This window comes from Mixophyes fleayi, chromosome 8 (assembly GCF_038048845.1).
Source record: "Mixophyes fleayi isolate aMixFle1 chromosome 8, aMixFle1.hap1, whole genome shotgun sequence".
Taxonomy (NCBI): domain Eukaryota; kingdom Metazoa; phylum Chordata; class Amphibia; order Anura; family Limnodynastidae; genus Mixophyes; species Mixophyes fleayi.
Genome location: NC_134409.1, coordinates 79,730,581 through 79,758,046, shown reverse-complemented (window position 1 = coordinate 79,758,046; position 27,466 = coordinate 79,730,581). Strand labels below are relative to the sequence as shown.

Sequence of the window (27,466 nt, the reverse complement as noted above, 5' to 3'; positions counted from 1 at the left end):
GCTCGGATTCACGAAATCCGAGTGCGCTCATCTCTAATATATATATATATATATATATATATATATATATATATATTTGTATAATGTGCTCTTTAACGTTTTGTCTCTGGTAATGTCACTGTTTAAAAACCGGAGCCAATGTATAGTGTCACTTTATCTTGTTCTGTAATAAGTTCCTTTATCATAGCTGTTTTGTAAGTCAGTGTATTTTACAGCTGAGTATTTAAATACAATTCATTGCATTTTAAACTGACATGTTTAAAATGCAATGAATTGTATTTAAATACTTTAAATGGTCGTTAAAGTATAATATATTGTTATTTTACGTAAACAGAGGAAATCAAGTCGGTCAGACTACTGAGTCATTTCAACTACTCACCACCGCTCCAGACACAGCATGAACTAAATTCTCATATGACAGAACGGAACTTATTGCAGACTCCAAACTACCCATTTTCGAAATCTCCTTAACCGAATCCAGAATTATGATCACTGCTCTATAAATCAATAAGTCACGGTGCGAACGTCCCAGATCATCACTACCGCGTTCCAGCAAACCCTGGTGCTGCGTTCCGAGCCTCCTTTCAGAACTTTAGTATGATTACTTCCTGTTGTGGCGTTATCGGTGTCCTTCAAAGGAACTGGTGAGATTATCATTATGGACCATTTTTTAAATATAAATTTATGACCCTTTTACATATGTATATTTTTAGTTTATTAAACGGTGGAAAAAAGATTCGATAAACCCTGGTTTCACTATAAGTGCAGGAAATAGGTTTGTTGGAGCATGAGTCTTATTTTTGATGAGATTGATCCGCATACTTCCTTAAAATTCACCTATCCATCTTACCGTTCAAACTGCTTTTCTGTACAGGCATTACAAGTGATAAACTATCATATAACACAGGACAATTCTGCTGTCATTGCGCAGGTAGCCAATCTTGTATGATTTTATCACAAATAATGTTAAACACTAAACCACCACCAAATAAGTTTTACTTTCAACACTAAGGGCATATTTAATAAAGCACGATAGTGCTTTTTACGGGTCATTAAGGTCCCACAGTGTCCTCCGCAAATTTACTAAGGGGGCATCGCAGCAGATATCATGGATATCTGCTGCTTTGCATTCCTCTTTGTTTTTGGGAGCAGTCACCATTCAATAGAATGGTGACTGCTCCTGGCCGCAATCTAACAAGTCCCGGAAGCTGGCGTACATCATCCGAATTGAGGAATTCTAATGCTGTCAGCTCTGCTCCGGAGAGCAGAGCTGGACAGCGCATGTGTGGAGGGATCTATCGTTGCAGAGACTGAGAGGGGATCTGTGTGCGCATGTCCAGTTCTTGGAACTGGACATGCGCAATTGAAGAGTGAAGAGAAGACCCGAAGACAGCGCTTCCGAAGAGGGGGGTAAGTATGATTTTTTTTTATCACAGAAACAGCAGTTTTTCGGAACTGCTGTTTCTGTGCAGGGCTGTACATAAATGTGAGAAGTAGTTCAATCCTTATCATTGCGATAAGGATTGAAAACTACTTTTCACTTTATGTGAATATTGATAAATGTGCCCCTTAGGCTAACAGAATGATTTGCTGTTTAATCATCATCATATATAGAGGCACATTTATCAATATTCACATAAAGTGAAATAGTTTTCAATCCTTATCACAATCATAAAGATTGAACTATTTCTCACATTTATGTACAACCCTGCACAGAAACAGCAGTTCCGATAAACTGCTGTTTCTGTGATAAAAAAAATCATACTTACCCCCCTCTTCGGAGCGCGATGTCCCTGGCTCACCTCCTTGTCCTCTTCACTCCTCTTCTTTCAGCAATTGCGCATGTGCAGTTCGAAGAACTGGACATGCGCACAAACATCTCGCTCTATCTCTGCAACTATAGTTGCAGAGAGTGAGCGGTGAGTGACAGGGAGGGATCATGTGATCCCTCCACACATGCGCTGTCCAGCTCTGCTCTTCGGAGCAGAGCTGACAGTACTGAAATCTTTCATTTGGCGTACATTATCAAGACAAGTTTCCGAAAAAAATGTTTTTTCGGAACTTGTTATATTGCGGCTGGGAGCAGTCACCATACTGTTGAATGGTGACTGCTCCCAAAAACAAAAGAGGAGTGCAAAGCAGCAAATATCCATGATATCTGCTGCAATGCACCTTTCACAAATATGCGGATGACACCCAGGGACCTTAATTTCCCGGTAAGAGCACTATCATGCTTTCTTAAATATGCCCCCACAGGAGCTACAAATTCCGCAGAGCTAGACAGTCAACATGCATGTCGCACAAAAGCAAATTAAACATAACACATTATACAAGTATGATTATAAGTAACATATATGCAAGTACAAATTCCATAAGTACAATGTAAACAAAATTCACATAAACACACCTTAAAAATAAATACGTTTTGAGTACATTTTGGAGGTACACACACGAGACATGGGATAGAGAGGGCCCTGCTAGTGAGAGTTTACTGTCTGGAGCAGTCAGCAACTCCCAACATGCAGATCAGTTTGATCTGGAGCTTCAATTTGAATTGGGTGCAGGGGAGGGCTGGCAGACTATAGCCCAGGGGGGGGCGAGCACACAGCACTGGCCCATAAGTAGCGGTCCATTCATAAAGGGTGGTTTTTGATTATTATTATTATTATTGACTTTATTACTATAAATAATAAAATAAATAATGCATAAAATATATATGTAACTTTATTTTGTATTTCTTTATTTTTTTACATACCTGGCTAATTATAATGGGATTTATCAAAATGTAAAAAGCCTGTTTGCTTTAAAAAAAACCGATGTTTTGCCAGCAAAAGGGTTTTGTTTTTGCATTGTCCTGGCCCAGAGCTGGATTAAGGCTCTGGTGTAACCCCTATGATGTAACATGGTTATCATTTTAGACAAGTACACAGGCAATACTGTGTGCACTACTGTTAGGTGCACACAGTTCTGCCTTAACGAGCAGTACACAGTGAAGTGGGACTTGCCTACCAACTGTCCTAAGTGAAACAATCACCCAAATTCAGGACCGTCCCATCAGATTTCGGACAGTTGGCAGACAGTCCTGATCTCTCCTACCTGTTTTCATTCACCACTTGTGGCTGCTGGTTACTTTAGCATATTTGCTGGTTGTCTGGATCCTGGAATATTGGATGCCCTATTTGGAGAAAAATGGGTACATAATAGTTAGAAAACTCCAACCAGCCCCAGTGTTAAATCAATAGCATCCATGTTTTATAATTAGGCCTCCCTAAAGCCCCAACATTAAAATAATAATATTCACATTTAATATATAAACCTATTTCCCTACCTCCAAACAGCCCCAGCAATAAATTAAATTGCATTTACGTTTAACAAATATAACCATTTTACACAACCATGCCCGGCATTAAATAATTCATATTCTCATTTAATAAATAGCTCTCCTCCTCAAAATCAGACCCATATTCAATTAACATCACCAAACCACCACAGCATTAAACTAAAGGTCCCATCACCTAAACGTAAATTAATAGGCCCCACTACTAACTTAAATAGCCCCACCATCACCCCACAAATAATTAGCCCCCACCTGCACTTAAATAGCCTACCTCCCACACTATATTAACACACTGACTCCCACTCTCACGCACACACACTATAGCCATCAGCACACTCACACTATAGCTATCAGCACACTCACAATATTGATCTTTCCCCAAAACTTACCTTATTCCCTCCACGCGCGGTGCACTTCTCACATGGGACAGCACCTGTCATGTGGTGCACGTCACATGTGACAGCTAGGATCTCACAGATAGACGGGGGACAGATGTATCAGGAGGATCCGCAGCCAATATTAAAGGTGGCTGGTCCTGGAGGAGGGGCCAGCCACCGCTCAGTCCACCGGCCCTAAATAGATTATTTCTCTCTGGCCCGGAGGGAAAGCCTGCCCCTGATTGGGGACATTACTATGCAACATAATAGGAATAATGAGCACTACTGTGCGGCATAGTACGAATAATGAGCACTACTGTGCGGCATAGTACGAATAATGAGCACTACTGTGCGGCAAAGTACGAATAATGAGCACTACTGTGCGGCATAGTACGAATAGGGAGCACTACTGTGCGGCATAGTACGAATAGGGAGCACTACTGTGAGGCATAGTACGAATAGGGAGCACTACTGTGAGGCATAGTACAAATAGGGAGCACTACTGTGAGGCATAGTACGAATAGGGAGCACTACTGTGAGGCATAGTACAAATAGGGAGCACTACTGTGAGGCATAGTACGAATAGGGAGCACTACTATGAGGCATAGTACGAATAGGGAGCACTACTATGAGGCATAGTACGAATATGGAGCACTACTATGAGGCATAGTACGAATAGGGAGCACTACTGTGAGGCATAGTACGAATAGGGAGCACTACTGTGAGGCATAGTACGAATAGGGAGCACTACTGTGAGGCATAATATGAATAGGGAGCACTACTGTGAGGCATAGTACGAATAGGGAGCACTACTGTGAGGCATAGTACGAATAGGGAGCACTACTGTGAGGCATAATATGAATAGGGAGCACTACTGTGAGGCATAGTACGAATAGGGAGTACTACTGTGAGGCATATTGTGAATTGGGAGCACTTCTGTGCGGCATAATACCAATTGGGGGTACTTCTCTTTGGAATAACTGTAACTATCACATTACTGTGTGGCATGATATGAATGAGAAAAGGCTGTCGACCCCGGTCAAGAGGGAGTGAGAAAGTAGGAACTAATAGCAGAAAAGTGGATGTGGCAGGCAGCACATATAGAGGGTGGGGGTAGACTATAGTGAAGAGATGTGTTTATAGAGACCGCCTGAGAGAGTCTGGTCAGGTGTGGCAGGGAGTTCCATAAGTGGGAACAGCTCAGGAGAAGCAGATTATAAATGTGTGTGTGTATATATATATATATATATATATATATATATATACTGTGGCAAGAGCCCGCTACTACAGAAGCACACGCGTACAACTTCTTCCTTTTTATGGTTCTTTATTGTCAGGATGGTAATAATGTTTTGACACAGTATACTTGCACAGTAATTATGGAGACCCTCAGCGCTTACTTTACATAGTCCAGCTCTCTGTCCAGATCAGCCAGCTAGCCCAGCGTTGATCTCCCTGAACAATGAAACAAGCAGGGTTTTATACCTGACACTCCTCCCACAGGCCTAGCTTGATGGACAGGTGACACACCCACCTTCTCTTTAAAAGGAAACGCCCATCCCTGGCTCTGTTTAGACTATCAGACCCACCATGTCTGTTGCTGAGAGGAAGCGGCTTTTAAATCATGTAAGTAAACCAATTTTAAACTACACATATGTTTTTACCTGGTTTAATCTCCACCTAGGTACATAACTGTGCCAATGCTTTACTCTACTTTCATGCTTTCTCTGCATATTGCCAGCTAAATGCCTCCTTTTGTTACATATTCCTCCCCCTAGCGTCTCCAAGTAGGGGGACGCGGACTTCACGAGGAGCGCATATTTTCGTGACAACGCATCTGAATTTTTGTGTAGAATCCCAGGCCTATGTTCTACTGAGAACTTGAAAGGTTGTAGTGCCAAGAACCAGCGGGTTACCTTGGCATTTACCTCCGGTTGTTCTGCATCCATCTCAATGGTGCATGATCTGTTATTAAGGTGAACTCTCTGCCTAGGAGGTAATAGCGCAGAGCTTCTGTAGCCCATTTTATTGCGAGACATTCTTTCTCCACAGTGGCATATTTTTGTTCCCTTGGAAGCAACTTACGACTTAGGTACAGGACAGGATTTTCTACTCCTGTGACAAGACTACACCTAAGCCAACACCAGAAGCATCAGTTTGGAGGAAGAACCTCCGGGTAAAATCTGGTGCTTGTAGAACTGGAGAGGAACAAAGAGCTAACCGAAGATCAGACCAGGCGGTTTCTGCAGAGTCAGACCAGGTTAATCTATCTGGACAACTTTTTTTTAACATGTCCGTAAGTGGAACAGCTCTAGTGGCGAAGTGGCTTACAAACCGCATGTAATAACCTACTAAGCCTAAAAAGGTTCTTAACTGTGACTTTTTCTCTGGTCTTGTACAATTTTTGACTACCTCCACTTTGTCTAGCTGGGGTTTTACATGCCCTCGACCAACAATGTACCCCAAATATTTGGCTTCTCTCATGGCTATAGCACATTTCTCTGGGTTAGCTGTTTACCCTGCGGACCGTAATGAAGCTAAGACCACCTCAACTTTGGCTAAATGTGATCCCCAGTCTGGGGTATAAATCACTATATCGTCCAAGTAAGCAGCTGCATAAGCTGTGTGAGGTCGTAGCAATTTATTTATAGCCCTTTGGAAGGTGGCAGGTGCCCCATGCAACCCAAAGGGTAGGACTTTATATTGATAGAGACCATCAGGGGTGGAAAATGCAGTCTTTGGCTTGGCCGTGGAAGTCAGGGGAACTTGCCAATAACCCTTTGTTAGATCAAGGGTTGTTAAATAATTGCTACCAGCAAGATTTTCCACTAGTTCATCCACACGTGGCATTGGATAGGCATCAAACTGCGACATACTGTTTAGGCGCCTAAAGTCATTGCAGAACCTAATTGTCCCATTGGGTTTCGGGACAAGCACAATGGGACTATTCCATTCACTAGTGGACTCTTCAATTACATCTAACTGGAGCATCTTCTCGACCTCCTTTCTCACGTCCACCCGTCTTGCTTCTGGAATACGATATGGCTTCTGCTTGACAATGACTCCTGGCGCAGTGACAATGTCATGTTCGATTAAGGTAGTGTGCCCAGGAATGGAAGAGAAGACATCCCTGTTCCGGCGAATCATTTCTTCAGTCTGTTGTCTCTGCTGAATGGACAAGGATGGCTCTAAGGGCACTTCAGACTTTTCAATGGCAGTACTCACTACCTGAGGAGAGGTTTCCTCATCATGTCAGGGTTTAAGGAGGTTCACATGATATATTTGCTCCTCCCTTCTCCTACCTAACTGGTGGACTCTGTAATTGACAGGACCGACAGCCTCTGGAACTTCAAATGGACCCTGCCAATGGGCGAAAAGTTTGCTTTCCTGGGTAGGAACCAGTAGTAGGACCTTGTCCCCAGGCTTGAAAGATCAAACAACAGCACTTTTGTCATAACTTTTCTTCTGTCGTTCCTGAGCCTCTTTTACATGTTGCTGCACAATGGGCCCTATCTTTCCTAGCCTCTCATACATTTGGGACACAAATTGTACCAGATTTGGCTCCCTGGGACCTTGCTGCTCCCACCCTTCTTTTAACATATCCAAGATACCCCTGGGCTGTCTCCCAAACAATGACTCAAAGGGACTAAACCCTGTTGAAGCTTGAGGTACCTCACGGATGGCAAACATCAAATAGGGAATAAGAGTGTCCCGATCTTTTTTCTCTTGAGCCACTGCTTTCCTGAGCATGTGCTTTAATGTGCGGTTAAAGCGTTCCACCAAGCCGTCTGTTTGTGGATGGTATACAGAGGTGTGAAGCGCCGTAACCCCTAGCAACTGGCACATGTCCTTCATCAGTTTAGACATGAATGGAGTACCCTGGTCTGTGAGAATTTCTTTGGGTATTCCCAGGCGTGTAAACATCAATACAAGTTCTTTAGCTACGGTGCTGGACTTTATGTTTCGTAGGAAATTGCCTCTGGATACCTGGTTGCATAGTCAAGCACCACTAGTATATATTGGTGCCCACGTGCGGATTTTTCCAGTGGCCCCACAAGGTCCATAGCTATCCGTTCAAAGGGAACTTGTACTATTGGTATTGGAATGAGAGCTGCCCTGTACATGGGTTTGGGACAGGTTCTCTGACAAATGGGACAGGACCGGCAATACTTTTTCACTGCCATGTGTACACCGGGCCAGTAAAACCTAAGCAGAACTCATTCCCGTGTTTTATCCTCCCCTAGGTGTCCACCGCAGACATGTGTATGTGCTGCTTTTAACACTAGGGTTGCATGGACCTGAGGAACCATTAATTGTTCTACTTTTTCCCCCTGTACATTAGCAACTCTATACAGGAAATAATTTTTAACAATAAAATATGGTATACCTTCTGCAGGCTGGGGAGCTTTCGCTACCCCATTTACCTCAGTCACACTTTTAAAGGCATGTTCCAAAGTGGCATCATTAAGTTGGTCTCGAGCAAAGTCCTGCAGAGGAAACAAAATTGGTATCCTCACTGACAGGCGGGGTGGGCTCATCTGCGACATCACCGACTAATGCTAGTTTGGACTGTCAATGTTTCCCCACAGTTGGATGCTTTTGTGGAACTCCTGCTGTGACTCCCAGGATGGCATTCCAGTTTGGCGGTCCCCAAAGATCGATGTCCAGATGTTGTGGATTCTTAGGCGGTTCCTTTAAGACCAGGCTTCCGACCGTTGCATCAGTTGCCGGCATGTACGGCCGGATCCGCTCACCGAGGACATCATTAAACAGTGGGAAGTCTCGCCCCAAAATGAGTGGATATGGGAGTTTAGGTGCTATGGCAGTTACCACCATAACAGTTTTGTCATTCAGTGTGACTGGTAGTATTGTTCTTTCATACTCCTCTGTCGTGCCATGTACGCAAAGAACTTTCACTTTGGGCAACCGAGAAGTTATGGTTTCGGATAAGGCAGAGCTGGAAACCAATGAGAGTTCACTCCCCGAGTCAACCAAGGCCAGAACAAGGTTTTGGTTGATTAGCACAGTCACCCGGAACAAACAAGGACTTCCTGATGTGGGACTGATGGTAAAACAGCTTGGAAATGCAGGTCCAATATGTGCTACAGAACAGTCCATGGGTTCCTGTAGTTTAGGACACTCTGCCTTAAAGTGGCCTGGCTCACCACATTCAAAACACTTCAGATTAGACAGCTTTGCACCTGGCCCTCTGTCCGTAGCAATTTTGCCATTGGGCCCTGTGGCAAGGATTGTCAAACCTGGCTTTTGGCGTGGCAGCGGCTTTGGCACAAATGCAGGTTCTTTAGTCATTTGCTGTAGCGCACAAAACCTTTCTACCACGGTGGCAAGCTCTTCATAAGTTTGTGGGTCTGATTGCAGAACCCACCTTTGCAAATCGCGGTTCAGACCCCGGATGCAGTGATCTATCGCCAGAACTTCAGTAATCCGAGAAGGCGAATTCTCCTCAGGCTGCAGCCATTTCTTTAAAATTTTAGAAAGCTCAGCCACTTGAGCTTTAAACGGTTTTTCTTTATCATAGCGCCATTGGTGATAGCGCTGGGCTCGGCCTGGCCCTTCTACGTCATCAGCTGGTGACATTTTCTGGAGAACAGGACCAGGTGGTTCATTTCTGTCATGCCTCACCTGGCTTAATTCTTCTCTTAAGAGCCTTGTGTTTTCCACCTGTGCCTCTGCGACTTGTAGCATCTGAGCTTGCTGCTGTTGCTGCTTAGCGGCCATATTCACGAGGATTCTCAGTACTTCCTCTTGTCACGGGCACTAGGAGTCTTTGCCCAGGATATCACCAGATGATGTTCTTACCAGAGTAATATAGCTGGTACTATGGTCCTCTGGTAGCAGGGTGACAACAGAACAGGAGAATCAGCAGATGGTGAGGGAATGCTCAAGGAATGGATTCCAGGTGCAAGTAGGTAACGGGGAAGTCAGTGGTCTGCGTACAGCAAGTTGTACCACTGCTTATGTGAGAGGATACTTGAAACTGGTGCCAATGGGAAACAGGAGTCAGTGGTCTGCGTTCAGCAAGTTGTACCACGGCTATATATATGTGAGGAGGGACACGAGGAGATGAATAGAATACTGAGGATACACGGGGCACACGGAACTTGATCCCACGATGATAACCACAATACAATAATAACTGACAAGCGCTACTTGAAGTATACAAAGTCACTATAGAGATCCAGGTAATAGGGAACAAAGTCAATAGTAACAATAGTCTCAGTAGATGGAAGACTCCGGAGATGAACACAACACAGTCCAGACGGATATGCAATACAATAGCAAAGTCAATGGAAAGTATGCATACCGCGGTTCAGGAGAGCAGGCTGTCAAGGAGACGTGCAGGGGTACCTGAACAGCTGAACGCCGGCAGGTGGAGAGACCACTGGAGGCTGGAAGCAGTAATCAGGTTGGTGCAGCGCACGGAAGGTAACCGGTAATCAGCGGAGCAATACTCAGGAAGCAGTAGTAAGTAAAACTGGAAACATGATGAACACGGGAGAGTTGAGGCTGTCTGGTATCCGGCAGTAGAAGCGGAGGCAGCGGAGGGAAGGCACGCTGAACACGGGAGAGTAGAGGCGGTCTGGAATCTGGCAGTACTAGCGATAGGAATCAGTGGAGAGCTGACACGTTGAACACAGGAGAGTTGAGACGGTCTGGAAACCGGCAGGAGTAACGGAGGCAGCGGAGAGCAGACACGCTGAACACAGGAGAGTTAAGGCGGACTGGAATCCGGAAGCAATAGCAGATAGGAATCAGCTGAGTGCAGACAAGATGAACACAGGAGAGTTGAAGTGGTCTAGAAACCACAATCGTAGTAGACAGGAATCAGCTGGAGCTGAATACACGAGGAAACACAGGAACACCTTCAGAGGCTCATGGGGAATGAGACTCCAAGATCAGGCAACTAGGTAATGATCACAGGTGGTTTTAATAGGGAGGGTTGCCTGATCATCCAATCAATTAAAAGCAACAGGAACTGAAGGTTTCATAAGGGCTGCACATGCGCAGACCCTCAGGATGGCGGATGGCCACGGTTCCTGAACACAGGAGAAATGGCACTCACAGTCCGGTGAGTGACAGTACCCCCCCCTTTTAAAGGTGGGCAGAGAACACCTGGAACCGGGTTTGTCCGGAAACTTGGAATAAAACTTCTTAAGAAGAGCTGGAGCGTTGAGATCTTCTGCTTTAATCCATGAACGCTCTTCAGGACCAAAGCCCTTCCAATGAACAAGGAAACGAAGAACTCCTCGCGAAATTTTTGCATCCAATATGTGAGTAATCTCAAAGTCCTCCTCTTGATGAACTTGAACTGGCCGAGGTGCTGAAGGAGGGACCGAGAAACGGTTGATGATAAGAGGTTTGAGCAAAGACACATGGAAGGCATTGGAAATACGAAGGTTCTTAGGTAGTAGAAGTTTGAAACAAACTGGATTTATCACTTGAATGATCCTATATGGACCAATAAAACGAGGAGCGAACTTCATAGATGGGACCTTCAAACGAATATTTTTGGTTGATAACCATACACGATCTCTGATTTTAAGTGGTGGAATAGCCCGTCTCATTTTATCTGCAAAAGACTTATATCTGGCAGATGTCTTCTTTAAACAGGTTTTGACCTGAGACCAAATATTTTTGAAGGTCTGACAAACAGTCTCTACAGCAGGAACTTGGGTGGGAGGGAGAGCAGGAAATTCCGGAAAAGACGGATGGTGACCGTAAACCACAAAGAATGGAGTTTTAGAAGATGATTCATGATACATGCTGTTATGAGCGAATTCAGCCCATGGAAGCAAACCTACCTAGTTGTCTTGGTTGGCTGAAGAGAACATCCTTATAAAAGTCTCAAGATCTTGATTGACCCTTTCGGTTTGTCCGTTTGATTGAGGATGGTAGGGGGATGAGAGTGATAATCGGATACCCAAGGTCTTACAGAGGGCCCGCCAGAATCTGGAAACGAATTGCACTCCTCTATCTGAAACAATCTCGGAAGGACATCCATGAATACGGAAGATTTCTTTGATGAAATAATCAGCCAGAGTAGATGAAGAAGGTAAACCGGTCAAAGGAACGAAATGTGCCATCTTCGAAAATCTATCCACCACTACCCAAATAGTAATGCACTTTTTACTAGGAGGAAGATCAGTAACAAAGTCCATACTAATATGGGTCCACGGCTTGGAAGGAATGGGTAGTGGTTGAAGCAAACCCGCTGGAGTTCTGCGGGGAGTCTTAAACTGGGAACACAATTCACAAGCAGCCACAAAATCTTTGACACCTCTCCTCATAGAAGGCCACCAGTAACTTCGAGAAAGAATTTCAAAAGTCTTGCGTTCACCAGCATGTCCAGAAAAACGAGAAGAGTGAAACCACAAAAGGATTTTCTTCCTAAGAGCAGGAGGCACGAGGGTTCTCCCAAATGGTAGCACCTTAGTGGAAGAAGCAGCCAGAGAAACACATTTGGGGTCTAATATAGAGTGGTTAGGACCATCTTCAACGTCTGAGGACGTCACAAAAGCTCGAGATAGGGCGTCTGCTTTTTTATTTTTTGCAGCTGGTTTGAAGGTTATGATTAGTTCAAAACGAGAAAAGAAAAGAGACCATCTTGCTTGACGAGGATTCAAACATTGAGCAGACTGTAAATATGACAAATTTTTATGATCAGTAAAAATTGTCACAGGATGACGAGCTCCTTCCAACAAATATCTCCATTCCTCTAATGCTACTTTTATAGCCAGCAACTCCTTGTCCCCGATGGTATAATTCTTCTCCGCAGGCAGAAGACCCCGAGAGTAAAAGGCACAAGGATGGAATTTTTGTTGCTCCGATCTTTGGGAGAGAATGGCTCCTAAACCAACATTAGAGGCATCTACCTCTAGGAAGAAGGGAAGCGTCACATCAGGCTGTCGAAGAACAGGAGCAGAGGAGAAGGACTCTTTGAGAAACTGGAAGGATTGAAGGGCCTCAGGGGACCATTGTTTAGTATTGGCCCCTTTACGAGTTAGGGCCACAATAGGAGATTCAATCGAGGAAAAATCTTGAATGAAGTGTCTATAGTAATTGGCAAAACCTAAAAAACGCTGAATTGCACGAAGAGTAGTTGGCTGAGGCCAATGTAATACAGCATTCACCTTTTCTGGATCCATCTGAAGACCAACTCCGGAGACAATATATTCCAGAAATGGAATCTGGGCAACTCGAATGAACATTTTTCTAACTTGCAGAATAATTAATTTTTCCGGAGTATGGAAAGGACCTCTGCCACATGTTGATGATGAGAAGGCAGGTCCTGAGAAAAGATTAATATGTCGTCCAGATAGACGACGACACAAACCTATAACAAGTGTCACTCACCAGACTGTGAGTGCTTCTTCCCATGTGTTTAGGAACCGTGGCCGTCCACCATCCTGAGGGTCTGCGCATGTGCAGCCCTTTCAAACCTTCAGTACCTGTTCATTTTAGTTAATTGGCTGATCAGGCAACACTCCCTATTTAAAGCACCTGTTGTCTATACCTCGTTGCCTGATCTTGGAGTCTCATTCCCCATGAGCCTCTGAAGGTGTTCCTGTGTTTCCTCACGTATTCAGCTCAGCTGATTCCTGTGGTTTCCAGACCACTTCAACTCTCCTGTGGTTTCCAGACCACTTCAACTCTCCTGTGGTTTCCAGACTACTTCAACTCTCCTGTGGTTTCCAGACCACTTCAACTCTCCTGTGGTTTCCAGACTACTTCAACTCTCCTGTGTTTCATCGTGACTGTATTAGCTGATTCCTATCCGCTGCCTTCGTGCACTAGTTATCAGCTCACTTCAAACTCTCCTGTGTTTCATCGTGACTGTATTAGCTGATTCCTATCCGCTGCCTTCGTGCACTACAGTTATCAACTCACTTCAACTCTCCTGTGTTTCATCGTGACTGTATTAGCTGGTTCCTATCCGCTGCCTCCGTGCACTACAGTTATCAACTCACTTCAACTCTCCTGTGTTTCATCGTGACTGTATTAGCTGATTCCTATCCGCTGCCTCCGTGCACTACAGTTATCAGCTCACTTCAACTCTCCTGTGTTTCATCGAGACTGCACCTGCTGATTCCTATCCGATGCCTCCGTGCTCAACAGTTCCAGCTCATCTCAACTCTCCCGTGTTTCCTCGTGACTGCACCTGCTGATTCCTATCCGCTACCTCCGTGTACCTGCAGTGTCCTGCTTGCCGCTACCCTTCAGTTCTACTCGTGTCTGCAGCCAGCTGATCCGCTCTCCGTGCTTCTACAGTGTTCCTGCCTGTGTCAACTCGCCTGTCTGCATTGGATCAACGCTCCGCTGCTGTCCTCTGCTTGGATACCGCTTCTACTCTTCAGTGATCTTCCGGTGACCAGTCCTATATACTACGGCTTCCTGAGTATTGTTCCATCGTTGCTGGTCTACCTACCTGTGCGCTGCACCTACTTGGATTCCGCTTCCATTTCCCTGGGACTTCGCATCCTGCCGGCCTCCTGCCGCTCAGGTATCTCTGCACTCCCTTCTGACAGCCTGCTCTTCTGAACCACGGTATGCATACTTATCATTGACTGTGCTCGTGTACTGCATACCTTGCTGGACTGAGTTGTTCTTCTCTGAAGTTGCCTATCCATTGAGACTATTGCCATCATTTGACTGTGTTACCTTTTAGTCTGGATAGTTCCTGAGACTTTGTATATTTGTGCAGTGCTGCTCTGTTATTACTACTTTGTGCATATCATCGTGGGATCAAGTTCAGTGTGCCGTGTATACTCTGCATTACATTTATCTCCCCGTGCTCCTCCTCACATATATATTTCAGTGGTACAACTTGCTAGAGGCAGACCACTGATTCCTGTTTCAGTATCCTTCCATATAGCAGTGGTACAACTTGCTAACGCAGACCACTGACTTCCCGGATACCTTCACCTGGATTCCGTTCCCTCACCTAGACAGCGGTACAACTTGCTAAACGCAGACTACTGACTTCCATCACCTCCTCGTTGCTTCTGGACATTCCTCCTCACTATAGCAGTGGTACAACTTGCTACCGCAGACCACTGACTACCCTCACGTTTCCTTTGTCCATTCAGTTCCTCGTGTACTACTACCTATATATTACCAGTGCTGCTAGTCATAGACTTTCCACGAGCATTCTCTACCATCTGCTGTCTCCTGTTCCGTGATCACCCCGCTACCAGAGTACCATATTACCATCTATACTGCTCTGGTAAGTCCATCACCTGGTGATCCCTGGGTAAAGACTCCTAGTGCCCGTGACAACAAGTCCCGGAAGATCTCATTAATGAAACCCTGGAAAACAGCGGGGGCGTTACATAACCCGAAGGGCATTACTAAATATTCATAATGCCCGTCTCTGGTGTTGAAAGCTGTCTTCCATTTGTCACCGGACCTGATTCGAATTAAATTATAGGCACCACGAAGATCCAACTTGGTAAAGATCCGGGCTCCCTTGATACGATCAAATAACTCAGTAATTAATGGAATGGGATACCGATTTTTGATAGTCATGGCATTAAGTCCACGGAAATCTATGCAAGGACGTAATGACCCATCCTTCTTTTTTACGAAGAAAAACCCTGCTCCAGCGGGAGAGGTAGAAGGTCGAATAAATCCTCGCTGGAGATTCTCTTTGATGTACTCAGATGTAGCTTGAGTTTCAGGTAATGAAAGTGGATACACACGACCCCTGGGAGGAGTCTTGCCAAGTTGAAGATCAATCGGACAGTCCCACGAACGATGAGGAGGAAGACGTTCAGACTGAATTTTATCAAATACATCGGCAAAAGAAGCATACTGAGGAGGAAGTCCCGGTGAACAAGGTGAAATGGAGGATTGCTGTATCTTGAGAGGAACGACTTGAGAGAGGCAACAATGATGACATTCAGGCCCCCAAGACGTAACTTGAGGAGTGTGCCAGTCAATCTGGGGAGAATGACGTTGAAGCCATGGAAGGCCTAATACAATCGGACTGGTAGTAACAGGAAGAATTAAAAATGAAATTTCTTCCTGGTGTAATACACCAATTTGAAGGGTTACTGGAGACGTACTCTGGGTGATGAGACCATTAATAATGCGTGATCCATCGATAGCAGTCACAGTAATAGGTATTTTCAAAGTAATCACTGGTAGGGACCATTGATTCACGAGGGATTTAGAAATAAAGTTTCCTGCAGCTCCAGAGTCAATAAGTGCTTGTGACATGAAAGATTTGGTAGCAAAGGAAACCGTAACATCAAAAGCACAAACTTTTAATTTCGTAGAACATGGAGAGGACTCCAGGGACCCTAACTTCACCTCTCCAGAACTGGTTAGGGCCTGGCATTTCCCGATTTTTTTAGGGCATGAATTGAGCATATGAGTAGAATCAGCACAATAGATACAAAGTCTATTTTTTACTCTTCGGTCCCTCTCCTCTGAAGTTAATTTGGAGCGACCTATCTCCATAGGTATCACCGGAGATGAAACTTGGCGAACTTGAGGACTTGAGCGAAGAGGTGCTTTAAATGAAGTTGTTTTTTCAGACTCTCTTTCACGAAATCTCATGTCTACACGATGGCAAAGAGAAATCAAATCTAGAGAAGTAGGTAATTCTTGAGTAGTCAGTGCATCTTTAGTTTTATCAGAAAGCCCCTGCCAGAAGGCGGCAATTAAAGCTTCAGTGTTCCACTGAAGTTCAGAGGCTAATATCCGAAATTGAATGACGTACTGGGCTACAGTACGAGAACCCTGACGTAGACGGAGGATGCAGCGGAAATAACACGACCAGGTTCAAATACACTTCGAAACGTGGAAATAAATTTGGCACTATCTTGTAATAATGGATCATTTCTTTCCCACAGAGGGGAAGCCCATGCGAGAGCTTGTCCGGAAAACAAGGAAATGAGATAGGCCACTCTGGAACGATGAGTAGAGAAATTGTGAGGTTGAAGCTCAAAATGAACTGAGCATTGATTTAGAAAACCCCTGCATGTTTTGGGGTCTCCATCATATTTTGAAGGAGTAGGCAGGTGTAGCGTGGAAGCAGTAGACACCTAGGATGGCACTGGGAAAACGGAGGAAGGCACAGGAGCATCAACAGTAGCTGTGATATTTTGCGCAGACGTTCTTTGGGAGGCTAATGCCTGGCAATATTGCAGCAGTTGTTGTTGGCGAACATCCTGTTGTTCAATACAGGTAACCAGATACTGCAGAATCTCTTTAGCTGTAGGTTCCGCTCCTGGGTCTGTCATGGCCTGATCTTACTGTCACGGGCACTAGGAGTCTTTGCCCAGGATATCACCAGATGATGTTCTTACCAGAGTAATATAGCTGGTACTATGGTCCTCTGGTAGCAGGGTGACAACAGAACAGGAGAATCAGCAGATGGTGAGGGAATGCTCAAGGAAAGTCTATGACTAGCATCAACTGGTAATGACTTAGATGTATGTACACGAGGAACCAGATGGACAAGTAAACGTGAGGAGAGTCAGTGGTCTGCGTACAGCAAGTTGTACCACTGCTATAGTGAGGAATGTCCAGGAGTAGAGAGGAGGTAGTGAAAGTCAGTGGTCTGCGTATAGCAAGTTGTACCACTGTCTATAGTGAAGGAATGGATTCCAGGTGCAAGTAGGTAACGGGGAAGTCAGTGGTCTGCGTTCAGCAAGTTGTACCACGGCTATATATATGTGAGGAGGGACACGAGGAGATGAATGGAATACTGAGGATTAACGGGGCACACGGAACTTGATCCCACGATGATAACCACAATACGATAATAACTGACAAGCGCTGCTTGAAGTATACAAAGTCACTATAGAGATCCAGGTAATAGGGAACAAAGTCAATAGTAACAATAGTCTCAGTAGATGGAAGACTCCGGAGATGAACACAACACAGTCCAGACGGATATGCAATACAATAGCAAAGTCAATGGAAAGTATGCATACCGCGGTTCAGGAGAGCAGGCTGTCAAGGAGATGTGCAGGGATACCTGAACGGCTGAACGCCGGCAGGAGGAGAGACCACTGGAGGCTGGAAGCAGTAATCAGGTTGGTGCAGCGCACGGAAGGTAACCGGTAATCAACGGAGCAATACTCAGGAAGCAGTAGTAAGTAAAACTGGAAACATGATGAACACGGGAGAGTTGAGGCTGTCTGGTATCCGGCAGTATAAGCGGAGGCAGCGGAGGGAAGGCACGCTGAACACGGGAGAGTAGAGGCGGTCTGGAATCCGGCAGTAGTAGCGATAGGAATCAGTGGAGAGCTGACACGATGAACACAGGAGAGTTGAGACGGTCTGGAAACTGGCAGGAGTAATGGAGGCAGCGGAGAGCAGACACGATGAACACAGCAGAGTTGAAGTGGTCTGGAAACCACAATCGTAGTAGACAGGAATCAGCTGGAGCTGAATACACGAGGAAACACAGGAACACCTTCAGAGGCTCATGGGGAATGAGACTCCAAGATCAGGCAACTAGGTAATTATCACAGGTGGTTTAAATAGGGAGGGTTGCCTGATCATCCAATCAATTAAAAGCAACAGGAACTGAAGGTTTCATAAGGGCTGCACATGCGCAGACCCTCAGGATGGCGGACGGCCACGGTTTCTGAACACAGAAATGGCACTCACAGTCCGGTGAGTGACACTTCCATGTTGACGTCTGCGCAGGTTGGGTAGCGTAAACTTGCTTCCCGGAGCATCCCACTCCTGACACCACTTGTGGCAAGAGCCCGCTACTGCAGAAGTACACGCGTACAACTTCTTCCTTTTTATGGTTCTTTATTGTCAGGATGGTAATAATGTTTTGACACCGTATACTTGCACAGTAATTATGGAGACCCTCAACGCTTACTATACATAGTTCAGCTCTCTGTCCAGATCAGCCAGCTAGCCCAGCGTTGATCTCCCTGAACAATGAAACAAGCAGGGTTTTATACCTGACACTCCTCCCACAGGCCTAGCTTGATGGACAGGTGACACACCCACCTTCTCTTTAAAAGGAAACGCCCATCCCTGGCTCTGTTTAGACTATCAGACCCACCCTGTCTGTTTGCTGAGAGGAAGCAGCTTTTAAATCATGTAAGTAAACCAATTTTAAACTACACATATGTTTTTACCTGGTTGAATCTCCAGCTAGGTACATAACTGTGCCAATGTTTTACTCTACTTCCCTGCTTTCTCTGCATATTGCCAGCTAAATGCCTCCTTTTGTTACAATATATATACGAATACATACACATATGTATATATATGTGTGTGTATGTATGTATGTGTATATATATATATATATATATATATATATATATATATATATATATATATATATATATGTATGTTGTGAAGCTTATTCATTTTTGATAATGAATTACTCGTTTTCCTTTTCTCAGTGGATGACAATATAGATTTTTCATTTTTTATAATTAGGTTTCTTTTTAAATGGAACATTTTATTTATAGGTGTGTATGTTCATCTAATTTGCTGCTTCCACTGTTGGCTGTAGAAACAGTATGTAATACATATTGTATAGAATATTTTTGCCACTGTTACAATAACCAACTGATAGGCAGAAAACCTATATAGACTTTTTGACTTTATACAAATGTCCACATGGGTTAGGAGTGAAGATTATTATGAAGACCAATGGCAAAAATCTATTGTGAACAGCTGTACATTTTATTTACAGTAAATCTGTATTTGAAATGTAGTTTTACAATTAAAATACAATAGCTCTTGTACTCTTTAACTGAATATAAGAGAAATATTGAATAGAAATTCTTATTTAGATAATTTGCTATATCCCTGTTACTGCCAGAAGAGTATTTCTCTCTCTTTAGTCTTACTATATTGCCTATTGTTTTGCTCTCTTCATTTATATCCAAAAGAGGTTTTGTACCCTTTACTTACTAACTTAGCCTTTCCACATCAAATTTATTTAGAAGCCTCCTCCTACATAACCAGATATTCTACTTTTCCTTCATTCTGGTTACATTTCCTTAGAACAATATATTTTTGCTTTTACAACCCTTTCTTATAGCTAAGTTTTTACAAAGCAGTTTGAATTCAAAGTCATAAGCCAATGATTTAAATGTGAGCTTCTTTATTCAAGCATACAGCACTCTTAGGGGCACATTTATCAATATTCACATAAAGTGAAAAGTAGTTTTCAATCCTTATCGCAATGATAAGGATTGAACTACTTCTCACATTTATGTACAGCCCTGCACAGAAACAGCAGTTCCGAAAAACTGCTGTTTCAGTGATAAAAAAAAATCATACTTACCCCCCTCTTCGGAAGCGCTGTCTTCGGGTTTTCTCTTCACTCTTCAATTGCGCATGTCCAGTTCCAAGAACTGGACATGCGCACACAGATCCCCTCTCTGTCGTTGCAGAGAGAGAGCGCTGAGTGACAGGGAGAGATCATGTGATCCCTCCACACATGCGCTGTCCAGCTCTGCTCTCCGGAGCAGAGCTGACAGCATTAGATTTCCTCAATTCGGATGATGTACGCCAGCTTCAGGTTTTTTTTGGACTTGTTAGATTGCGGCCAGGAGCAGTCACCATTCTGTTGAATGGTGACTGCTCCCAAAAACGAAGAGGAATGCAAAGCAGCAGATATCCATGATATCTGCTGCGATGCCCCCTTAATAAATTTGCGGAGGACACTGTGGGACCTTAATGACCCGTTAAAAGCACTATCGTGCTTTATTAAATATGCCCCTAACACACATCTGAATAACACATAATGCATTTTCATATTCTTATATACCTTTCCTGTTGCTGTTCAGATTATATTTACACACCCTGTCCTGCGACTTCCCCCATACAGGGTTTGACCTTGCAGATGTTCATAGTACATCTGATTTCATCTGGTTGTCTTGTAACTTGGTACAATCTGGTACATGCATGTACCTTACCTCTATCTTAGATAGACATTCGTTTTTTTTCTGTGGTATGAGTCTTCCGCTGTGTTAATACTAAAGCACGCTGATCGATGGTCACTGAAACCCAAGTTCTCATCCACAATTACCTCTTATACTCTGTCACCATTTCTATGTGTCAAGTAGAGATTAGTTTTTTTTGTGAGTGAGCTTCCTAGCCAATTGATGAGAGAATCCCCCTGCAAGGAATTCAGGATGTCCTTCTTGTAACTGCAGCAGACTCGCTTCAGTTCACATCAGGCAGATTTAAAAAAAAAAAAAAAATCCCTCTGTGACAGGATGGACCGCCTATGCCACCCTGTCTGTTGTTGCTGGGAACCGGCTGGGCTTACTTTGCCACCGTTCCCTTTCGTTATCCAAAAAGCGCCCTCTTGCCGCAGTAGGAGGGCCTTACAAAGGCTGCCACCAATGGACTCCTTACCGGCATCCAGTACCGGGTTTTTTCTGGGTCACTGACGCTGCTAGCGTATCTCGTTGCTGGTGTACCTGGCTGGTAACTCCAGACCTCTTACTATGGATCCGGGTTGCTGTGAATGGAGCCCGCATTCGGCCCTTCCTCTCCCAGGATGCCACCAAATCTCTCGTCCACTCTCTGATTATCTCCCGCTTGGACTACTGCAACCTTCTCCTTATCGGCCTCCCCCTCTCTCATCTCGCTCCCCTTAGATCTGTACTTAACGCCGCTGCTAGGCTTATTTTCCTCTCTCGCAGTTCCACCTCTGTATCCCCACTCTACCAAGCCCTTCACTGGCTCCCCTTCCCCTACAGAATCCTTTTCAAGCTCCTCACTCTGACTTACAAGGCCCTCGCCAACTCCACTGCTCCCTACATCTCTAACCTTATCTCTATTCACACTCCCTCCCGCTCACTGCGATCGTCCAACGATCATCGCCTCTCTTCCCCTCTGATTACCTCCTCTCACGCACGTATCCAAGACTTCTCCCGCGCCGCTCCCCTCCATTGGAACAAGCTCCCCTGCTCCATCAGAACTTCCCCTAATCAGTCCTCTTTCAAATGAACACTAAAAACCCACCTTTTCCTTAAAGCCTTCCAGTCTCATGCCTAAACTCCCACCGGTCGGCTACCTCTCTTTCTCATCCTTTCTTCCCTTCTCCCCCTTCCTCCCGTCTCTCTGTCTCATCCATGTGTCTGTCTGTCTTCCCCTCCCTTTAGATTGTTCGCTCCTTTGAGCAGGGGTCTCCTACCTTATGTTTCCATCACTTTTAACTGCGCTCTCCAGCTACTCAGCTCACCTCCTCTCAGTCCCTCTGCCCTCTGTCTCCTCTCGCTTCTCTCCGCTCCCCTCAGTGACTCTCAACCTGTCATCCGTGCCCACCCTTTTGGGCCATAGTTACCTGCCTGTACTCACTTTTCCCCTCCCTCCCTCTCTTTCATGCTGTGCCTGAGCCCCCAGAGTTATAGTGCTTACTGTTACTTGTACTGTGCTGTTTCACCTTGTACTGTGCCATTGTTTGTCCTTGTACGGCGCTACGGATACTTTGTGGCACCCTATAAATAAAAATTAATAATAATAATAATAATAATATCACACTAACCAGGGCTGCTCGGTAGCAGGCAGAGCGTTGGTACTGGAATAGCTTGGGTCCAAACAGCAGAGACAGCCGGAGAACGGATTAGATTTTGGGGTCTAATCTTTAGATCACAGGAAAACTGCAATATTGAAGATGATTCCAAGCAGGTCTTTGAAGCAAGATGGTTTATTTGTTCACACACACTGGTTGAAGGTACCAGTGTGATCAGGTCAGATGTCAATTCAGAAGAACCCTTACATGCTCACAGAGCTCATCTTTTACACAGTTCAGAAATAGTCTATTTTTAGAAACAGGATATACTCTATTCACACCAACAGAAATTTACATGCATTTCAAGGCTAACAAAATTTACACTTATCTATGAAATTCACTCTGGCAAAGGCCACACAGTAACGACAGAGCAGGCATGACACTTCATCACAAAACTTCGTTAGCACTTTCTGCTATCAGACTTCAAACATATACCTTAGACATGAATGCATTTCCTCTCACTAAGATATGCAAAAGGCTTTCAAAACAAAGACTTATTGTATCAGATATATACATCAGAAATAGGCATTTCCTATAGCAAGATTAGACAGAAAAAACAATTTTTTTTACCCTGGTCTCAGAGATAACGACTTCCTATCTTACACTAAACAAGAATAAGTGCAAATGCAATTACATAAATAAGTGTCCTGCGCTATTCGCTTTAAATAAATTTTTACCAAAAGATATTTAATAGTGATCTAGTCACACCCTCAATTATCTCTCCATTAATTGCCATATTAGTGAGGTCATCCATTAGAACTCTATTCGATCGGAACTGGCGGCTGGAAATGGCGCCTCGAGCATGGGAGGGCTGGCAGATTTCTGCCCGGTGGGGAAAGACTCGACTCAGCAGCCTATTTTAAAGGGGAAAAAGAGGCAGGTGGCCCAGTGACTCAGCCCAAGGTAGTACACTATGGGACCGGCCCTGGGGGCAGTTGCCCCCTGCCCCCTCGAGGCCCTTGAGACAGGCTGGCAGATTGGGCCTCATCTCAGGTAGCAGAACAGGCTGTAATGTGGCAATGGGTATTAAAGCGCAAACAAATCTAGAATTGGAGGGGAAAAAAACCAGAAGACTGTTCTGTAGGCTGTCGTGGTCTGCGGAGAGGACAGTCTTGTAAGAAGTGAGCATTACTGGCACAGTAGAGACATAAGGTTTTCTGTGACGCTGCTCCTCTTCAGTCTGGGGTCGTGAACCACCTGTGAACCTGGAGTTTGTTACTCCGCAGTTCTTGGTGAACCAAAAATTAGTAATAGCACTATTATGAGGTGCGGTTTGCACAGACTCAGCTGCAGAGAAAGTTGATTGAGGCAAATCAGCAGTATTTGAATTGTGTGAAACAAAATCTGAAAGTCTCCTTAGTGGGTCCATAAGTAAGGCAGACAACTGAGCCAGCTGAGATTGTAATAAAATTATATCTTCTTGTAGAGTCTGTAGCTGAGTGTTTTCAGTGTCTTCAGTGTTTTGTAAGGCATACATTTTGCAGAAGAAAGTGTATAAAAAAAAGTCCCAGAAATAAAAATCTGAGGCAGAATCTTTCACACTGCTCAAAAGCTGTTTTTTGGGCTGGTCATACTGTCACTTTTCAATGCAGAAAATCACAGCTTAAGAGCCCGGAATATGGTGATATACACAATATTTAATGCAGATATGTTTCCAGAAAATGCAGTAAGGTACAAACCGGATAGTGTAGATATAGCACAGGGATTGCTTGGAGATGCAGAAGGCAGATAACAGGAACACGGCTGATGGAGGGGAGAAGGTAGTTTGTAGAAATCCCTGAGAACAGGTGCTCAAGGAGCACAACAAGGAACAGCACAGCAACATTTAGCAACAACAATGACCAGCACGGTATATGGGAAGGAACAGACATAAATAATGAGAGACACAGGTGTACCATTAACGAGGAGCAGAGATTAACTCCTACTAGTGAGTGAAAATGTCCATGATGGAAGAGCAGCACCTCTGGTGACATGGAGTTACTGCATCCAGGAACACAGCCATGGCAAGACTAACACAGTTCTAAACAAACTAGCTGCAGAAGGCAAGCAGTATCCTATAGAGAGATGCTGCAAAGCAGACGGAGTAGAACTGTCACGATCTGCCTCCAAGATGGGTGCATGCAATTTATATTTTTATAGACCCATATCCGACCAAGTATTACAACAACATATCTCTCAAGTTTGGAGAAACTCTAATTGTGACGAGGGGCATAGCCATGCCATGACAGAAGTGTGGTCACACTCCCCCGGGGCGTACATATCACCATTGACGCATACCGCTCAACTTTCCCACCATGAGTGAAGGCTGTAAGTGAGTGGGACAGAGCACTCAGATCAGGACTGCCCTGCCTAAATTAGGACAATTGGGAGGGATGCAACTATGTTTTACCAACACAAATCCCTCTTCTTACACCAATTACTCGGCCACACATTAAATGCTCTGGAGCATTCTACATTCCTATATGCTGACAAGGCTCCTGAAAAGACACTTTGCATGAACAAGGGAAGTCCCTAACTCCCTGAATTACTTCTGCACTTCCCTTTTATAATGCCTGCCCATGCCATCTGTTCCCAGGTGGATAATGACATCTACCTCATCCTCCTGTTTTGCTGCTTTAACAATCTTTAGGAGGGACATGTGCTCTCTGTAAGCAATAGCTCTGGGTAGGCATATTGTTTCCTGCTTTCCTTCACTAGTAGGCCAGTCCAAAGATGTTAAAATAAACTTTAAAATGATGCCTGAATAACTACATTGTATAGTAATTGAGTTCACTGTTTGCATGTACAAATATTGAACAATGTAGCTATTTAATCTCAAACATGTTTGAACTGGCTCGAATATGTTTGAACTTTCTCAAAATTTTTAATCTATATAAAGTTTGAGGATTTATAGTTAATATTCAAACATTTTTAGAACCACTTTGAAGAGCTGCTTCAAAAATATGTGAGCATTTCTATTCGCTACACAGCAAGATACAATTTCCAACATCCTAGTTTCAGTCTTTCATGAATGTGAAGATGAATTTTTGTACTGGTGCAACTTGTATTTTTAAAATTAGTAACACTTACTGCTTGTAGGTTATGTAAACATGGTCGATCTGCCGTTGCTAACTTTTGTTTCAATGTATTATATATTAACATTCTCAGATCAAGGTGGGTCACTGAATATCCTCACTTTTAGAGTTATTAAAGCTCCTGTCTTAATTGTACAGGGGACAAGATTGACCAGCACATTACTTGGTTGCCTAAAAGGTTGTTGTTACTGAATGTTGCACTGATGTTAACTGACATAATAGAGTTTGTTGTTCCATTATGTTTTGAAGTACAAACATACGGTAAGTTGTTATTTTTGTTTTGTTTTGCAGCTTGAATCTACTTTTCTAGATTACTACGATTAAGTCATGTACTGGAATTGCTAAGCATGGGAAAGACACTTGGCATCATATGAACCCTCTTCTCATACAAATAAAACATAAGACCATTTTTCATCTTTATAACTTATTCCAATGTTGTTTCGCAAATAACTCGCACTACTCAAGTGGCAGCATGGTTGCTGGGTTTCTGCAGAAACGTATCTTTAATATCCTGATATAGAGTAAGCACCCCAGGTCTAGTGAATATCTAGAACAGAAAACTATTCATTTATTTGCTACCTTCCACTATGTCTCTGTTGTTTGGTAAACATCTTATTAAGTCAACTATCTCCTTCTTAAAGACTGAGCTGTCTTTTGCCATTGTGAATAGGAAACCAGTGGTACCAGGTCATGTTCTAGTTTGTCCACTGCGACCTGCAAAACGTTTTAGGGACTTATTCCCTGAAGAAATAAATGACCTTTTTAATACAGTCCAGAGAGTTTCCAATGTGGTGGAGACTCACTTTGGTGGTACTTCAATAACCATCTCAATCCAAGATGGCCCAGAAGCTGGGCAGACTGTCCATCATGTTCATGTGCATATTCTGCCGAGGAGAGCAGGAGACTTTGAAAGGAATGACAATGTGTATGAATTATTGCAATACCATGACAAAGAAGGGCAGGACTCCCAAATGAAGTGGAGATCTGAAGAAGAGATGGAAATAGAGGCTGCAGAACTCCGGAAGTATTTCTAAGCCTGGTCATGGGAGAGTTATGTCAGCGCTACATCTAACTTTTGTTTGTTGCTGCTGCTGTTTTCAGGTTTGTTTAAAATTAAAGCAATATGAAGACAGCTTTATGACTATTAAACTACTTTATAATTACACCATCTCAAACTTGCCAACTCGCAAGAGGTTTGCTATTTTGCAATTTCCACAAAAGATTCAGATTGAAACCATTAATTAAAATTGGTATATGTGTGATGAACTTTGCCTGCATTGAGGGGGAAAGATACAGCAAGGCAAGATAAGGGAGGAAAGAGTCACATCTGTGTGCTTAAATTTTTACTTTAAGAGCAGAAGCCTCAGTTATTACTGCCTCACTGAATGCCTGTACCCATAAAATACACACATTTTGTTGGTGCACTCACAAGTTAATTAATAATGTTTGCGATTGCATTTTGCATGCAAGGATTTTAAAACACTTCCAATTTCAGTAAATATGCATGGCTATTTCTTCTTGATAGAAAGCTGTCATCTTTTTGACTCTTAAAGGCCATATGTCTTCCCATTATGTTAGCTGCCATAAAATATATATATATATATAACTCTGTAAGTGCAATTATGAAAAGAAGACTTTTTTGCCAGCTACAATACATTTTCTTGCTGACAGGTTGCAAATTCATGAACTCCTACAGTCTGACATCACTTCATGATGACATTAGAATCAAGTAGTTTTTCAGTAACATAAATTACTAAATGTTTAAAATTCAAAACAGCATGTAAACACCACACAGTCCACACCACTCCACTCTTCAAGAAACAAAAAGCAATGAAGTATATTGCTATTTTGTAATTCTACTTTTTTAATGGAGTTGCTCTACTGTCTCTTTCTAATATATGTTCTTTCTTCAGATATTCCCCCTTGCCTACCAGCTTTTCCATCATATGCAACCCCTCCTATGCACCATCTTTTACCTCACATCCTCCACTGCCCACCAGCATTTCTTTCTCTTTAATCCATGGAGGACACTGGCTAGTGTAGTGGTATGCAATGCTGTGGCAGGAGCTTGGATACATTTAAATTTACTTCAAAAACTCAAGATCCTCCTCTTCTATACCTTGGAAGTCCGAAGTCTTCA

General features: G+C 43.7%; 2 protein-coding genes across 2 annotated transcripts in view; one reads left to right on the top strand and one right to left on the bottom strand.

Annotated features, from left to right (window-relative positions):
- Nucleotides 1–588, bottom strand: part of SLC25A17 (solute carrier family 25 member 17) — a 197,688-nt gene extending 197,100 nt beyond the window's left edge. Inside the window, exon 1 of the mRNA XM_075182792.1 lies at nucleotides 380–588. Within this exon, the coding sequence (XP_075038893.1) occupies nucleotides 380–454 (75 nt within the window). The 5' untranslated portion in view covers nucleotides 455–588. The remainder of the gene's footprint in view (nucleotides 1–379) is intronic.
- Nucleotides 558–26,458, top strand: FHIT (fragile histidine triad diadenosine triphosphatase). The gene is made up of 2 exons (XM_075182793.1): nucleotides 558–644; nucleotides 25,618–26,458. Exon 2 carries the CDS (start codon nucleotides 25,914–25,916, stop codon nucleotides 26,358–26,360), a length of 447 nt encoding a protein of 148 aa, XP_075038894.1. The 5' UTR covers nucleotides 558–644; nucleotides 25,618–25,913; the 3' UTR covers nucleotides 26,361–26,458.
- The last annotated feature ends 1,008 nt before the right edge of the window (nucleotides 26,459–27,466 follow it).

Coding starts and splice junctions, on each gene's coding strand:
- FHIT (XM_075182793.1), top strand. CDS start 25,914: ATGTCTCTGTTGTTTGGTAAACATCTTATTAAGTCAACTATCTCCTTC.